The following is a 17,357-nucleotide window of genomic DNA, read 5'->3' on the forward strand; positions in this document are numbered from 1 at the left end:
CATCACCCGGAGCTTGCGATCCGACAGCCGCTTGATATCCAGCCCTAGGTCCGCTACCACATTCCCCACCGCGGAGCCTTTCTGCGTTTCCTCTGGTATCTCATAGCGAATTGCGGCGGAAGCCCAGTCGGAAACGCCAAACACAAACAAAAGACTAAGTACTTGCCGTTTAGAGACCCGGCGGCTCCTTCCAGCAGCGCCGTTCATGTCCCAGAAGGGCAGCTCTGACGCAGGCGTTTACAAGGTTTGTTTCCTTTAGAAACCCTCAGCTCGTCGCTTCATGGTGCGACCCGGCCAGTCCCGGGACGTGGCTGTGCGGCGCAGAGTCGGCATTGCTTTCCCGCACTGACTCACTCCCTGGCTCTCGCTTCCTCAGCCTCATCTCAGCGCGCGGCCGGGACCGGGCGCCAGATCCCCGGCTACATCATTGGCCAACAGCGGCACACAGAGTCCCAGCCAATAACTGCACAGAGAGCGCCGCGGCGGGCTTCCCACGGGCGGAGCAAGCGCAGTGCCGGGAGCTGCGTTCTACGCGTTATCACGTCGCCCGCCCGAGACTCAGACCCAGCGGCGTGACAGTGCTACGATGTAACGCTAAATCAAGATCATGCCCTCGAAGATCACGCACATGCCCAGGCACGCAGGCATGTAGGATTTAAGGTGTTTCTCGCTTCTCAGTGTTAAGTGATGTTGTAGCCGGGATGTTCCAAGAAATATGCCAGAAGCAAGGATTTCTGTGGGCGAGACCTTTCATTGGATCAACTGAACAGTTGGGATAAACTTAGATAAACTTTTAAATGCAGCCCCATTCTTCCTGAGGTAAACTTGAAGGTTGTCTTCATCTATCCCAGCCATGCAGTTTTTTGAAAGCTCACCTAATTATTCCAAGCCCAACTAAGCAGTTAGTCCAATAAAAAGTGTCACCCACAGAAATCTGTGTTTCTTACTTCTAAGTATTTCCTGGGAAGAAGTCTCTCAGAGGCATACTTGTATCACAGTCCTGAAAGCAAATGCTCTCCACCTCGTCTGACCCGCTGATCGACTCCCGATCTTACGAGGATTTCCTTTGTAGACTGAAAGAAAAACGTATCCCAGCAGGGAGCCGAGAGAGCAGCCCGCACATTTGATTCGATCTCGTTAGAGAACCTGCAGTCCAAAGCTGTCCGAAGCGAAACTTTAGGAAGAACATCGTTTCAATCCAGACATACTGGGCTTATCTCCGGTGGAAAAGACAAAAACTCCACAGCAATATACCACACGCAGGCACCGGAAGCAGGGGCCATGAAGTGCAAAATTTCGGCAGTGGAGCTCGGAAGACAAGGGAAGAGCAGAGCCATTAAGGACTAGCACGGTGGAAGCAGTGAGCGAGCGTCACAGCAAAGGGCAGCGGCTTTCTAGCAGCTGTACTGGCAATGAAAGGCTGAAAGCGAGTAACTTGGGAGGTGGAAGGGACAATGAGACTCCATCAGCAAAGCGAGGGGGAAATGGAGAGACAGCTATAGTCCCCTGGAGCACAGTAGAGGAGAGGAGAAATGCTCAATAAATGCAACACCTACAACCATCGAGACATGTAATATAGGCGCTTCTCCCAAGACCCTGATCTTTGCCCGCCTTAGATGGAAATGGAAATGGATCTGAGTTGGCCCAGTATCAGCCCACGTGTCAGTTCAACATCTTTTCTAAGAGGTTTCAGAGCAGCACGATGAGAAATATCCCTTCAGATGACCAGATCCTCCTGACTTCTTCTGGAGGTCTGGGCAGATTTTTTTAGTCTAGGCTGTCATCGTAATTGCATTGAACATTTCAGGATTTGGCTGTTCAGCAGCTAAGCCAATGATTGGGACAGTAAGGTCAAGGACAGGGCATACTCTGCCCTGAGCTCTGCAGAGAGCCAACCACCATGTCTAGCTAAGGACATCAGCTGGTCCAGCTGTCATTAGACTATTATCTCTTCCCACCCACTGCTCTGTTCACACATAGCTATTTCCAAACTATAGGAGACACCAGCTATAGAATACAAACTATAAGCTCCTTTCGTAGCAATAATTTGATGATAAACCTGAGGTGCTCCCTTTTTTCCAAACACTGTGATAATTACCCAGCAAGAACAAATGGAAATGATGGCTAACATGTTAAGCCACAAAGCCAAACCTGTGCCAGTTGAATAATACCCAGATGAAAATAGAACTGAGAAGGAAAGAAGGAAGTTGTTGAATTCTTTCGGGTAATTTGTTGACTTCTGTGAGGAAGTGAGTGACCTGGAGGAAGCACAAGCAAAAGTGGGCAACAGGGTAGGCGTTCTTATTCTTCCTGAGAAATCGGGGTTAACTAGTTACCTCCAGTAATGTCATAGTGGGGGGGGGGGTCTGCTACAGACCTCCAAACCAAGAGGAAGTGGTGGATGAGGCTTTCTTCAAACAGCTAGCAGAAGTTTCCCGATCACAGGCCCTAGTTCTCATGGGGGACTTCAGACACACTGACATCTGCTGGGAGAACAATACAGCAGTGTGCAGGCAATCCAGGAAGTTTTTGGAGTGCTGGGGACACCTTCCTTCTGCAAGTGTTGGAGTGGACAACTAGGGCCATGCGCTTCTTGACCTGCTGCTCCCGAACAGGGAAGAATTGGTTGGAAATGTACTAGCTGATGGCAACTTGGGCACCAGTGACCATGAAATGACTGAGTTCAGGATTCTGAGGAAAGGAAGGATGGAGAGCAGTAGAGTAAGGAACCTGGACTTCAGAAGAGCAGACTTCGAGTCATTCAGAGAACTCATGGACAGGACCCCCTGGGAAGCCAGTCTGAGGGGGAGAGAAGCCCTGGAGAACTGGCTGTATTTTAAGAAACCTTACTGAGAGTCAGAAACAAACCATCCCTCTTTGCAAGAAGACTAGCAAGTATGGCAGAAGACCAGCTTGGCTTAGCAGGGAACTCTTCAGTAAGCTAAATCACAAAAAGGAAGCTTATAAGAAGTGGAAACTTAGACAACTAGGGATAAGTATAAGAGCATTGCTCGGGCATACAGGGATGAAGTCAGGAAAGCCAAAATGCAACTGGAGTTGGAGCTAGCAAGGAATGTGAAGGGTAACAAGAAGGGTTTATACAAGTATGTCAGCATCAAAAGGAAGGTCAGGGAAAGTGGGGGTGCTTTACTGAATATGGGAGGCAACCTAGTGACAGATGATGAGGAAAAGGCTGAAGTATTCAATGCCTTTTTCATCTCAGTCTTCACAGGCAAGGTCAGCACCCAGACTACAGCACCTGGAAGCACAGTTCAGGGAGGAGGTAAACAGCCAACAGTGGCAAAAGAACAGGTTAGAGACTATTTAGTAAAGTGGGACATATACAAGTCCATGGGGCTGGACAGAATACACTGTAGGGTGCTGAGGGAGTTGGCAGATGTGACTGCAGAGCCATTGGCCATCATCTTTGAAAACTCATGGTGATCAGGAGAGGTCCTGGATGTTTGGAAAAGGGCAAATATAGTACCTATATTTAAGAAGGGGAAAAAGGAAGATCCAGGGAACTACAGACGGGTCAGCCTCATCTCAGTCACTGGAGAAATCATGGAGCAGGTCCTCCAGGAATCCATTTCTAAGCGCTTGGAGGAGAAGAAGGTGATTAGGAACAGTCAGCATGAATTCACCAAGGGCAAATCTTGCCTGACCAACCTGATTGCCTTCGATGGTGAGATGACTGGCTCTGTTGATGCAGGGAGACCAGTGGATATGGTATACTTTGATTTTAACAAGGCTTTTGATATGGTCTCCCACAGCATTTGTACAGAAAAGCTAAGGAAGTGAAGGTTTGATGAATAGACTGTAAGGTGGACAGAAAACTGGACTAAAAGAAATCTAATGTTGGTTCAATAAGGGCAAGTGCAAAGTCCTGTACTTAGGACAGAACAATCCCTTGTACTGGTACAGGATGGGGGCTGACTGGTTAGGCAGAGGCTCTGCAGAAAAGGACCTGGAAGCTATAGTGGACAATAAGCTGAATATGAGCCAAAAGTGTGCCTTATTGCCAAGAAGGCTAATGGCATACTGGGCTGCACTGGCAGGAGTGCTATGAGCATATCATGGGAAGTGATTATTCCCCTCTACTGGGGACTGGTGAGGACACATCTGGAGTACTGCATCCAGTTTCCCCCCCCCCCCCCCCCCACAGAAAGGATGTGGATAAATTGGACAAAAACTGTTATACAGCTGGGGCACAGGACTTATCAGAAGAGGCTGAGGGAACTGCGTTTATGTAGTTTAAAGGAGAGAAGACTGAGGTGGGATTTAATAGCAGCCTTCAACTACCTGGTGGTTCCAAAGAGGATGGATCTAGACTCTTCTCAATGGTGGTAGATGACAGAACAAGGGGCAATGGTCTCAAGTTGCAGCAAGGGAAGTTTAAGTTGGATATTAGGAAAAACTTTCTCACTAGGTGGGTAGTAAAATACTGGAACAGGTTACCCAGGGAGGTGGTAGAATCTCCAGCCTTGGACATTTTTAAGACCCTGCTAGGCAAAGATGTTCTATTCGGGGATGGTAGTGCTTTGAATAAGGTGTTGGACTAGATGACCTCCTGAGGTCCCTTCTAACCCTAATTTTCTCTGAATCTATGATTTAGCCTGAATTACAGAGGAAGGGTGAGAACATCAGGAAAACTACCTCAAATGCACTCAAATGTACACAAGAATGGGGCACCTATTACAGTTTATTGTCTGTCTCTTCTTCTTCTCTCTTTCTGCCCTACCTTTTCTATTAACTTCTAATACCCTAATTTTCAAGGCCTAAAATTATTTGCCGTGATGGATGATGAAAAAGGAAGGAGGACACAGCCACAGAACACTATATTTATGTTGTATGCACAATGCCCCTACAGGGTAATGAAGAACACTGACATGATCTAAAAACACTCCCCAGGCCTGGGAAGTAGCAACTGACTCCCTACAAATCAAGGCATTCATTTGGTATTCTAGAAAAGTAGATTGAGACCTGGAATGGGTTTTGCAGAAGGGAAACAGGGGTGGGGCAGGTAGAAGGGAGGCTGTCAGTGCAGCCCAGAACTGCACAGCTGTGGAAAAATGAAATGAAATCAGGTCAAGATCAAGAATGCAGGAGTTAACCAGTTGGGCACAGTAAAAGAATAAAATGGGATATTGCACTGTCACTATCACTATGATACACCTCTTGGGATGGCAGTTGCACAATTGCACACCTGTCATCAGTGGCATACATACAGCATTAGATGACAAGCCAAGAATATCAAGTGTGGCTAGTCACATCCATTCTATGCTACATTACAGGGACTTTATTTCACACTACTTGTGCTATATTTGAAGCCCTCACACCAAAGTAGGAAAGCAGTGTGCTGGTGGAAGCCTGTAATATGTCACCTGGCATTTGGCTACACTTCCCATTTGCGTCCTGGTGTCCATGCTTTTCCTATTGATGTGTCCTCTGTGCTAACACCTGCCATACTGAATGGGTCTCAAAGAGCAGTGACACACCATCTTTCTATCTCATGCTAAACTTTAATGTATAAAATGTGGAAAGTGCTTATTGTATTCTTGTAACAAAGCTCTACTGGAGCCCAGCAGCCCATGAGGCTGCATGCTTACAGCATGCCAATTTCTGTAACCAACATCACAGAAGCTAGCATGATACCCTACAGTCTTTGTCTCACTTGCCCCATTGAGCAGGAATCCATTTCCAGGTGGGTCAACTGGGGGCAACCTTCTGCAAAAAGTGTTTAACAAGGCTTGATTCATGTTTGTCATAGTAGTAAGATACTTTAACTCCTCCGCTGCAACACCCAGACCTTTTCTTGTTTAGGTGCCATGAAACTGCGAGGATGATGGGTCTAAAGATATCTGAAATTGTAGTAATTCCATTAATATGTTGAAAGGCTTTTGCTGGAGGGGAAAGACCTGTTTGGACTGAATGCTTGGAGTAAATAAACAAGTTGTGTTTTTAAAAAATGGAAATTAACCATGGTGATGTGCTGGGAATGGAATGAAACACATAAATTCTTGGAAGGCAAGGGCAATTTAACATGGAATCATTTACTAACAGCCAATTCATTGAAGCAGTCTAGGTGACATTCATAACTGCACATGAAGAGTGGCAGACACACAGTTTTCACACAATTTCAGTCAGTAGAACAATGGATAAGTGGACACACATGTATTTGGAACCCTTTCAAAGGGGGACTGCTTCAGAAAGACAGTAGTTGGTACATTCTAATTGTTATGTGAGAAGGGGCTGAGAATGTTGTGGGACTCACGGGTGCCTTGTTTCCCTGTGGCCCCTCACTCCCATACTTTCCCATCTCCACTTTCAATTTCAATCCATTTATCTGAACTCTCAATTCCAATCCATTTTCCTTTCATCACCCGAAGTATTTGGCTTCCACATATCACTACATTGTTTGAGAACCTGTGGTGGAGAGAGGAAATAGGGTCTAAGATTAAACAATCTAATTCAGTGATTCTCAACTAGGGTGCAGGCAGCCCTGGGATTCCTTGAGATCCTTTTAGGGGTGACATGGGGTGCTACACAATGTTAACACTACAACATGTGCAAACATGATTGACATGGTAAACCCAGAGATTTAAAATAGAAGTCCCTAACATTGAAACCTCCTGAGTTCTTTGTAATGGAAGAATTGTTCTAGTATTTTTCTGTAGTCAAACAACAGGTAAAAATTAAGCTGAGTGCCTCATGTCTATCTGGGGTGCCTCAAGTCTAAAAAGTTTGAGAACCACTGATATAATTCAATAGGCCTCCTGGTAACCCATCTATGATTAACACCATCAAGATCACGTGGTACCATCATTAAGACCAAATCAATCCCTGATTCTCTTTATATTTATTTTCCAGTGTGTTTTTGATGTATTACCTTCATCAATAATTTGTGGTTCTCTTTTTAACAGAATTAGTTTAACTATATAGAAGAACTGGTCCTGGATAGGAAGAGCCCCTGAAGACTTCTATCAGTGGGGAGCGGGGGACAGCTCCAGTGGTTAGGTTCTCAGTGTGCAGCACAGCGTCCAGACCCTGGGAGCTGCATGAGGTGGCTCGGGTCTGCAACCTCTGGTGTGTGTCCAGAGACGATGCACAGACTGGTGCACAGAGCAGGATCTCTGGAGCCCCTGAGGTGGCTCAGGTTGACCAATCTTATTTCCTTTTATGACCAGGTCACCTATCACCTGGACAAGGGAGAGGAGATTGATGTCATATATCTTGACTTCAAAAAAGCCTTCAATCTGGTGTCCCATGATTACCTCTTGGCAAAACTGGCCAACTGTGGCCTTGGGTCCACCACAATCTGCTGGCTGGGGAATTGGCTCCGTGGTTGGACCCAGAGGGTGGTGGTTGATTGAAGTCAATCATCGTGGTGTGGTGTGACCAGTGGGGTCCTCCAAGGTTCTGTCCTTGGACCTATTTTGTTCAATATCTTCATTAATGATGTGGACATTGGAGTCAGAAGCGGACTGGCCAAGTTTGCCAAGGATACCAAACTCTGGGGTGAAGCATCTACACTTGAGGACAGGATTCATAGATTCATAGATTCATAGATGTTAGGGTCAGAAGGGACCTCAATAGATCATCGAGTCCGACCCCCTGCATAAGCAGGAAAGAGTGCTGGGTCTAGATGACCCCAGCTAGATACTCATCTAACCTCCTCTTGAAGACCCCCAGGGTAGGGGAGAGCACCACCTCCCTTGGGAGCCCGTTCCAGACCTTGGCCACTCGAACTGTGAAGTAGTTCTTCCTAATGTCCAATCTAAATCTGCTCTCTGCTAGCTTGTGGCCATTGTTTCTTGTAACCCCCGGGGGCGCCTTGGTGAATAAATACTCACCTATTCCCTTCTGTGCCCCCGTGATGAACTTAAAGGAAACCACAAGGTCACCTCTCAACCTTCTCTTGCGGAGGCTGAAAAAAGGAGGGCAATCCAGGATGACCTGGACAGGCTCAGGAAATGGGCGGATGAGAACCTGATGGTGTTTAACACCGAAAAATGCAAGGTTCTCCACCTTGGGAGGAAAAACCTGCAGCCTCCTTATAGGCTCGGCAGTGCTATGCTGGCTAGCACTATGTACAAAAGGGACTTGGGGGTGATGATTGACCACAAGATGAACACGAGCCTTCAATGTGATGCTGTGGCTTGTAAAGCAAGCAGAATGCTGGCTTGCATCCATGGATGCTTCTCAAGCAAATCCCAGGACGTCATTCTCCCCTTGTACTTGGCCTTGGTGAGGCTGCAGCTGGAGTACTGCAACCAGTCTTAGGCTCCACAATTCAAAAAGGATGTGGAGAAGCTTGAGAGAGTCCAGAGAGGAGCCATGTGCATGATCAGGGATCAGGAAAACAGACATAACAACAGGCTGAAAGCTATGGGGCTCTTTAGCTTGGAAAAGTGCAGGCTCAGGGGTGATCTGATGGCCACCTATAAGTTTATCAGGGGTGCTCACCAGGGCCTGGGGGAACGATTGTTCACCAGAGCGCCCCAAGGGATGACAAGGTCAAACGATTATAAACTACTGTAAGACCATTTCAGGCTGGACATAAGGAAGAATTTTTTTTACTGTCCAAGGCCCCAAGGTCTGGAATAGCCTGTCATCGGAGGTGGTTCAAGAACCTACATTGAACACCTTCAAGAGAAATTTGGATGTTTATCTTGCTGGGATCCTATAACCTCAGCTGACTTCCTACCCCTCGGGCAGGGGGCTGGACTCGATCCTCTGGGGTCCCTTCCAGCCCTAATGTCTATGAAATCTATGAAATCTATGAAATCTGACTGGAGGGCCTGGTGGTAATGTGGCATGAGTACTTGTGGCAGGGTAGTTCCTAAAAATTACCACAATGTTGCAACCTCCAGAGTAAGGCGAGTATGGGAGCCTTAAAACCCTAGACCCCACTGCCTTCATTGGAGAAAAGCTAAAGGACATCACCCTGACAGAAACGTGCCCTCAATGAGGCATTAGGCAGTCAACAGCTGTTCGTATCTGTTACTCTCTGGCAGCAGCTACAAGCACTGAGGCACTGAATGTTTGGACTTGGTCTGGCCTTTGTATTCTATCTCAATGGTCTAAAGTGGTGGGGTTAATAAGTCTTGGGCAGTCTCTACTCGTCCAAACCCTTACACAGGCATACTTGGTGAAGGTTTTGGTGGAATGGTCATAGACCTTTTTATGTATACACCATGATCCAGAGAATCAGCGGTCACCTACCTAATAGAAGAACAGACTTTCTCAAAGAAAAGGCAATCAGGACTCGTAGTAGAGCTGATATCTTTCACCAAACCAAAAATAATTTCAGGTGTTTGTGCCCAAAAGCTTGCAATTAAAGAATTTTTTTGCAAAAATCTTGGGGGTCTAGTAAAAGATATCAGCTCTACTACGAGTCCTGATTGCCTTTTCCTCTAGACAAATACAGTACAACCTGGATACCCTTCCTCAAAGAAAGACATTAATGCAAGGGATTTATACAATTTCAGCATTCAAATTTATCATCATGTTACCACTTCACTACAATGACACTTGATCATAAATTGTGTAGTGCATAGGGTATGATTAACACAAACAAACATTTCAGTTATTTCAAAGACATGTTTAAGTCAAGTTTAAATTTCACAGTTAATTAATAATAAACAGACCTTATTAGATTCAGAGAGAATGCTAATTCAGTAGTACATCCAGATAGTCACTATAAAACTATGAAACTTGTTTTCCTGAAGCTCATTTAAATTCTTTTGAATCTCTTTCTGCTGCAGAACATGGTTGGAAATGTTGACCAGACCTGTCTGCTGTCCTGTATCTTGTGCTTTTATTTGCACAAGCAAAGGAGGTGTAAAACGTTGCCAAAGTTACCATTGGTATAAAAGAGTATGGAAGGTGCTGACCTACAGAAAAGCAGGCCCTTTATGTTCACACCTTTCTGGTATGATTTTCATCACTTTCACTTTCAGATCTGAACAGAACAGAGAAGCAAGAGACACTACATATTTAATAATTTTAAAATCAGATTCAACATTAATCTTATTTTATATATGACTGATGGGTCAAGATATTCTTTTCCTCAGTTATTTCCTTTAGTGAATACCTAATGATATGTGCTGAAAGTTAAATCACGTCAGAAGTATGTGAAGCCACACTTCAGAAATTCTGAAGACTAATATATTGCTTTTCTTATTAAAATGAATGAATAAATATTAGAAAACTGTGAAAAAGAAAATTATATATTCAATTTGCTTCATATGAAAGTTAAATCTGCAATAAATATTTATGACTAACCTGTAAACCCCTGCAAACAGGTTTATAATGGAGATGTTGCATCCTTCATTCTGGAAGAGGTGACCTGCCAGAAGTAATTTATGTTCCTAGTGCAGAAGATTCCAACAGTTTGCTCACTAGCACTTACTGTTTAACTTAATCCATGCCACAAGATGCACAATTAACTATTTAACTGAAATATTGATTTAACTTACTGTAGTTTATCTCTGGCTCTTCTAATTATACCTATGTCCCATATCACAGGCGTCTATGTAAACAATTTGCTGTTATTCTCTTTCCTACAGATAGTTTAAGCAAGAAATAATCACCGTTCAGGACATAGACAATAGAATCACAGCCTTCAAATTAGACATGAACCTTGCCACAAGTGCTGGAGTCTTTTATTTTCTGGCATTAGAGATCTGGATCTTAGTTCAGATAAAATCAGTGCTGAAAATTAGAAAATATCCTGACTTTTTGGAAACACCTTTAATTGTTTTTCTCCTAACATATTTATGAGGCTTTATTAACTGTTATTTACTGAATAATAACTTTCCATCCTAGTCCAAATATTACAATTATTAAAAATATAACTAACAATCTATATACATCAAAAGCAAAAATATTCAGTAGGTTTTATATGGCATTTGTGCTGCAGTGTAAGATCATAAAGCATCATGATATTTTACACAATTATTTTTCTCCTACTTTTAAAAAATAGAAATAAAACCATATAACGTGTTTTTAATTAACTTGTCATGGAATGTGGCCTCTTTCTATTGGAAACCATTTTACTCAATGCTATTTAACTGTATTTCTCATTTGATCTCTAAAACCCTGGAGATGTACTATTCTGGCAACAGGAAGAATCACATCATCAGATAAATAACTTTTGATGAAAGAGTTGCATGCCAGCCCTCATTACAATCAGCTGCCTTGTCTCCCATTAGCAGGGATCCTGGTTTTCTCTGATAAAAATTCATTGTATTGGCTCCCCCAATCTTCCCAGTGGGCCTCACCACCATGCTGCTTGTTACTCAGCCCTGTAAGTGTTGCCATTATCAACCTGGACATCTCTTGAGAGTTTATATATATATATATATATATATATATATATATATATATATATATATATATATATAAAGTGGTGTTTCATTTTAACTATGGAAAAATGTGGATTTTAGGTTACTTTTTGTCAACTGAAAATTTGGGATTTTTTTTTATAAGAGAAAACCAGGATCCCTACTCATCACTTAATCTCCTGGACAACCTACTGGGACAGTTTGCTTCACCCAGTATCTATCCCATTGTGAACAGGTTTTCAAACATAAATATTTTTAATTAATTAACTGCATAAGGACAAAGAGGATATGTTTATACTATCTTCCACGCAAAATAGCTAACACAGAGTTAATAAATATTTCTTACCAGCCAGGACTAAAATACTATTTTCAGAATGAATCAGTGGAATTCTATATGACATCTCTATTTTTTTTAACATTTTCAGGAAAGCCACCACCACACTTGACACATTTGTTGGCAGAATCAAGAACCAAGGGAACTCTTGACAGAGGCATAATGACAATACTACTTTTCTAATCCCATATGCCAAACTACCCCTTTGCCCCATATTTCATAGCTAAAACACACTATTGGAGACAACGAAAGAGCACATTTCTTCTTCTATGTGGGTTCAAGATGAAAAGATTTTGGTCTCAAAAATCTTCCACAGACACTGTATTAAAAACTGCATTGGATAAAACAACACACTTGTAAGAGAGACAGGCCTTGATTAACCTCCAAGTGGAGCAGATGATACACCAAAAATAAACTACATGTTACCAAAAAGGGAAGTGATGTAACTAGTTACCATAGAAGTGCAGCATCCCGAGCAAAGATGAAAAATTGCCAAGAAGACTCTCCAGTTAGATATTAGAAAAATGCTAAGAGTTAAAAGGATATTTAAAGAAAGGGAGTAACTTGACAGGGTAAATTGTGGAAATACCTCATCAGGAGATGTTAAGCCCTCATATGATGTGCCTCAATTTGGACACATATCGGAATATTAGAAAGAATTGTATAATCCTTTTAAAATTCCTTTTATGTCCAATTAGTTTATGACCTCAGAACTTCCAGCACTGGAAGGAAGATACTGGAGGCCTAATCTTGATTGACCTATAAGGTGCCCAAATGTATTTAGGTACCAGACTGTGATCCTGTTCTACCCTGTTAATGTCCATTAAAAAAAAAAAGAAACTTATTTTACTAGACCCATCATACACTTAGTAAAAAATAAGACAGGTCACAAAAAGTAGCCAAAAGGAGAGCCAATAATCTTCACAGTTTATTTTCAAGGACCTGGGCAAGATGGAAAAGGATCCCAGCTAAGTGCCCAGTAGATGGAACAGGATCTGGAACTGGATTTTCCCAGACCAAAAATGTCTCCAATAAAATACAAAGAAGCAGATTATTAACCAAAAAGTACTCAGACTATAAAGACATCTATTAACATGTTTTCCACATGGGAAGCAGAGACTCCTACATGTGGACAGGGCACTTCTCTAGTATTTTAATACAAATTATATTGATCAGATTGAGTTTTAAGAGATTTATGGGATTTTCCCTATTAACCTGTTAAAAGTGCAGCATATCTGGTAAAGCAAAGGCATATTAAAAGCCACTTCAGGTGCGGCAGGACTGCGGGGAAGCTAAACTACTATCCTGTACTATAGCGTGAACTGTAGTAAAGCAAGACGTCTTACCTGGGCCTGGCTGTCAGGACTAAGGTTTCCCCTGCCAGACTCGCTCCCGATGCCGGAGTCCTCAGCGGAGAGGAGACTCTCGGTCAAAGCCGCTTGGCCCGGTCTGAGGAAGACGAAGTCCTTCTGGCCCGACTCCGCGGCGACGCACACCTCGTAGGAATATGGTACTGGCAGGGTCCCGTGGCTGTAGTTGCACGAAAACGTAGGGCCAAGACTGGAATAAAACTCCTTGCTGCAGGACCTCAGAGCCGGGGAGCTCCCAGCTCTCTGGTGTTTCAAACTTAAAACCAGAATCGCTGTAACAAGGAAGAGAAATGACACCAAAGCGAGAGCGATAACCAAAATCATGTTCAAGCCAGACCAATAGTCCGAGGCCCCGGCCGCCTCGGCCTCGGCCAGCTCGGGAAGCGCCTCGCGCGCGCTCTCGGCCACCACCACCTGCAGCGTGGCCGTGGCCGACAGCGGCGGCTGCCCGTTGTCCTTCACCACGGCGAGCAGGCGGTGCCGGGCGCCGTCGCCGTCGGCCAGGGCGCGCGCCGTCCGCACCTCGCCGCTGCGCAGCCCCACCGTGAAGAGCGCCGGCTCGGCCGCCGCCACCAGCTCGTACGACAGCCAGGCGTTGTGGCCCGAGTCCGCGTCCACCGCCACCACCTTGGTCACCAGGCAGCCCGCCGCGGCCGAGCGGGACACCACCTCGACGGCGCCCGGCGCGGGGTACAGGATCTCGGGCGCGTTGTCGTTCCGGTCCAGGATGAACAGGCGCACCGTCACCCTGCTGCTCAGCGCCGGCGACCCGCCGTCTCGCGCCTCCACTTCCACCCGCAGCTCGCGCAGCTGCTCGTAGTCGAAGGAGCGCTGCGCCACCACGGCCCCGCTCTGCGCCTGCACCGACACGTGGGCCCAGGCCGGCGCCCCCGCCGCGCTCCTGTCCCCGCCGCCGCCGCCGCTGCCGCCGCCGGAGCTGACCAGCGAGTAGGTGACTCGGCCGTTGCGGCCCAGGTCGGGGTCCGAGGCTCGCACGCGGAGAAGCGAGGCCCCCGCCGGGTTGTTCTCCGCCACGTAGGCGCTGTACGACGCTTCCTCGAAGAGCGGCGCGTTGTCGTTGACGTCCGAGACCTGCAGCCGGACGGTCTGGGTCGTGGCGAGCGGCGGAGCGCCCTTGTCCGTGGCCGTGACCGTGACGTTGTAGTCGGGGCTGCGCTCTCTGTCCAGGGCGCCGGCCGTCACCAGCTTGTAGTAGTTCTTGGAGGACGACACCAGCTTGAAGGGCAGGTTGTCCGGAATGCGGCAGGCCACCTCTCCGTTTTGTCCGGAATCCGGATCATTGACATGGATCAGCGCGATCACGGTGCCGGGCTGGGAGTCCTCGGGGACGGGGCTGGACACGGAGGTGAAGGTCACCTCGGGCGCATTGTCGTTCTCGTCCACAACCTCGATCTCCACTTTGCAGTGGGTCACCAGGCCGCCGCCGTCCTTTGCTTCCACTTCCAAAGTGTAGGCTGCTGTTTCCTCGAAGTCCAGCGGCTCCCTCACCGTGATCCTCCCCGTTTCCGCCTCCAGGCTGAATTTCTGGCCCGCGGTTTCCAGTGTGTTGCTGAACCCGTAGGTGACATGCGCATTGGCGCCCTCGTCGCTGTCCGAGGCGTTCAGCTGGAGCACGAGGGAGCCCGCGGGGGCGCCCTCCCGCACGCGCCCCAAGTAGACGTCCCGGGTGAAGACGGGCGCGTTGTCGTTGGCGTCGGTGACGTTGACCCAGACGCGAGCCGTGCCGGTTCTGGCGGGCTGCCCCCCGTCCACTGCCGTGAGGACCAAGTGCAGCCCGGGCTGCCTTTCCCGATCCAGAGGCTTCTGCAGCACCAGCGCCGCGTACTTGTTGCCGTCCTGGCTCTCCCTGACCTCCAGCACGAAGTTGGCGTTGGAGCTGAGCTGGTAACTCTGCAGGGAGTTGGAGCCCACGTCCGGGTCCTGGGCATTTCCCAGCGAGAAGCGGGCTCCTGGCAGCGTGAATTCATTGATCTCCAGTGTGTTGTTATCTCGTAGGAAGCGCGGCGCGTTGTCATTGATGTCCTGGATGTCGACGTTGATGTGGAAAACGTTCAGTGGATTTTCCACCACGGCTTCGAAAGCGAGAGCGCAGAGCGGGGCCTTCCCGCAGATGTCCTCCCGGTCTATCCGGTCACTCACGTACAGGTTCCCGTTTTCGCCCTTCACCGTGAAGTATTGTCTTCTGGCTGCAGAGACAACCCGGAGCCTGCGACCAGGTAGCTCTTGCACAGTCAGCCCCAGATCCTTGGCGAGATTGCTCACGAGGGAGCCTTTGGGCATTTCCTCGGGGACCGAATAGCGAATCTGCGCCGAGACCGCCCCGCAGAGCAGAGACAGCAATAGGATAACGGACAGTACTTGCCGCTTGGGAGCCCGGTCCGGCTCTCTGTGTTTGATTTCCATCCCAGTCCCTGTCGACTTTTTTTTTTCCTCGTGTTTTTCCTTTCTGGTCGCAGAATATCTTCAGCCCGAAAGGCTACGCAGAGCCTGGCTTGTCTGCTGATTATCCGTAAGGAGCACTCTGCTGTGATTTCCTTTTCAGAAAGCAATTGTAGAGATTCTAAATCAGCCTTTTCTGATGCATCTTCCCTGCGCTGCGCTGTCTGAGCAAGCGCACTGCAGGAGGCTCCAATGGATCCCAGTCTGCAGCGCTGCTCCGTATTGGCCAACAGCGGCACTCGGAGTCCCAGCCTGAGAAGTGCAGTAACAGCGATCTGACCAGGGCGCCGCTGCGGCTCTGCTGAAGCTAGTCTGATCTAAAACAAGGCACGGAACTGTTTTGCGGGAAAAACTGTAGTCTGAAAGTATAAGAGTGCCTAAGTAATTGATGGCAGACAAGGTTCCTTGGGTGAATTTGGTATCTTTTATTAGACCAACCCAAATGGTTGGAGAATAGTTATTAAGCAAGCTTTCGGGTTCAAAAACCCTTCGTCAGGCTAGGGAAGCTTCAGCAGTTGGTGTGTGCTCTTCCTGGATGGAAACTTTTATTAGACCAAACCAAATGGTTGGAAAATAATTATTAAGCAAGCTTTCGGGTTCAAAAACCCTTCGTCATGCTAGGGAAGCTTCAGCAGTTGGTGTGTGCTCTTCCTGGATGGAACCTCAGTAATTGATGGATTGATGACTGGTCACAAGTAGCGAGCAGCCGCAGCAAGGTGCGTCTTGATCTGCAGCTGTGTTCATGAGGTCCAAGAAACTGTAGTTTCGAAATATTTGACAGAAAGCAATATATTGTGGAGAGAGGGGGAAAAGCCCAACCTGCATTATGAGCAAACCCTTTTCCGACGTTACTTTTAGGGCTTATTTTATGTTTATATATTTTTCTTCTTGAAGATGTGTCTTCCATGGACAATGCGTTTTTTGCTTCAAAACTGAGAGAGAGCTCTGTTTCCTTACGTGACAATGTAATTAAGGAATACAGCTTGAAGCAAACCTTTATTGTTCCATATGTGAAGCGCTCGGGAGCAAGTGTCTGATATTAAAACACTTTACCAAGATGTAACAATAAATTAGGACAACAGAATGTGGCAATACAAACATAAAGCTCTACAAAAACGTAATTAATTTAAAAAATGAACAAAATAATTAATTTATAATTAAATTAAATACTTTAGATGTGTATAGGTCTATTACACTACTGTAATGAACCATTCATGTATTTTTTATTATTAGCACCCCTGATGTGAATATGAGTCTGTAATAAATAAAGCGATAGATAAGCCTCTCTTCTCTCGTGTATAAACCGTATCAAATGCCTAATACCTAACCCGTACGTCTCAGCTTTTCAACGGCAGAAAATAAGCCACAAAATACCTGAAGGAGAAATTAAAGACAAAATATCTCGCAAAAAGGCTGGAAAACCGAGGTTAGTTGTGATACGCCTCTCCAAAGTATGTTTGCGACCCTCTTAAATTAACGCTCATTTTTTTGGTAGGCTAATTTACTGCAGTCTTCAAGGAAGGGGGCAAGTGAGTAAAACTGCACACAGCTAAAAAGAAAATATGGCTTCATGAATCAAGGTAATCAAATTATCTTTTTGCAAAGTAAATTTCCCAAAGCAGGACCTTTCTACAAGTTTACATACTTCCTCGTACTGAAGTATGGGTAAGGAGGTCGTCTGAAACAGCAGAAGGAATAAGGACCTGTGCAAACTTCCAGGGGGTTCAAAAACATACACTGGAGAGATAAGAGACACAGGTAAACAAACAGTCATTCTCAACTTCTCAGACCTTGTAATTTCACATGTACCAATACATTTAAACGAAGTACCGAAGGCCATAAAGA

At 46.1% G+C, this 17,357-nt stretch overlaps 1 protein-coding gene across 12 annotated transcripts in view; it reads right to left on the reverse strand.

Annotated features, from left to right (window-relative positions):
- LOC102574276 (protocadherin gamma-A4) overlaps positions 1 to 17,357 on the reverse strand; it is a 389,584-nt gene that overhangs the window by 63,207 nt on the left and 309,020 nt on the right. The window contains exon 1 of one of the 12 annotated variants that reach the window (XM_059733350.1): positions 13,029 to 17,341. The exons of the other annotated variants lie outside the window; for them this stretch is intronic. Within the exon in view, the coding sequence (XP_059589333.1) occupies positions 13,029 to 15,476 (2,448 nt within the window). The 5' untranslated portion in view covers positions 15,477 to 17,341. Of the gene's footprint in view, positions 1 to 13,028; positions 17,342 to 17,357 lie in introns of those variants that run through there. 12 annotated transcript variants of the gene reach the window in all.

This window comes from Alligator mississippiensis, chromosome 9 (genome assembly GCF_030867095.1).
Source record: "Alligator mississippiensis isolate rAllMis1 chromosome 9, rAllMis1, whole genome shotgun sequence".
Lineage (NCBI taxonomy): Eukaryota > Metazoa > Chordata > Crocodylia > Alligatoridae > Alligator > Alligator mississippiensis.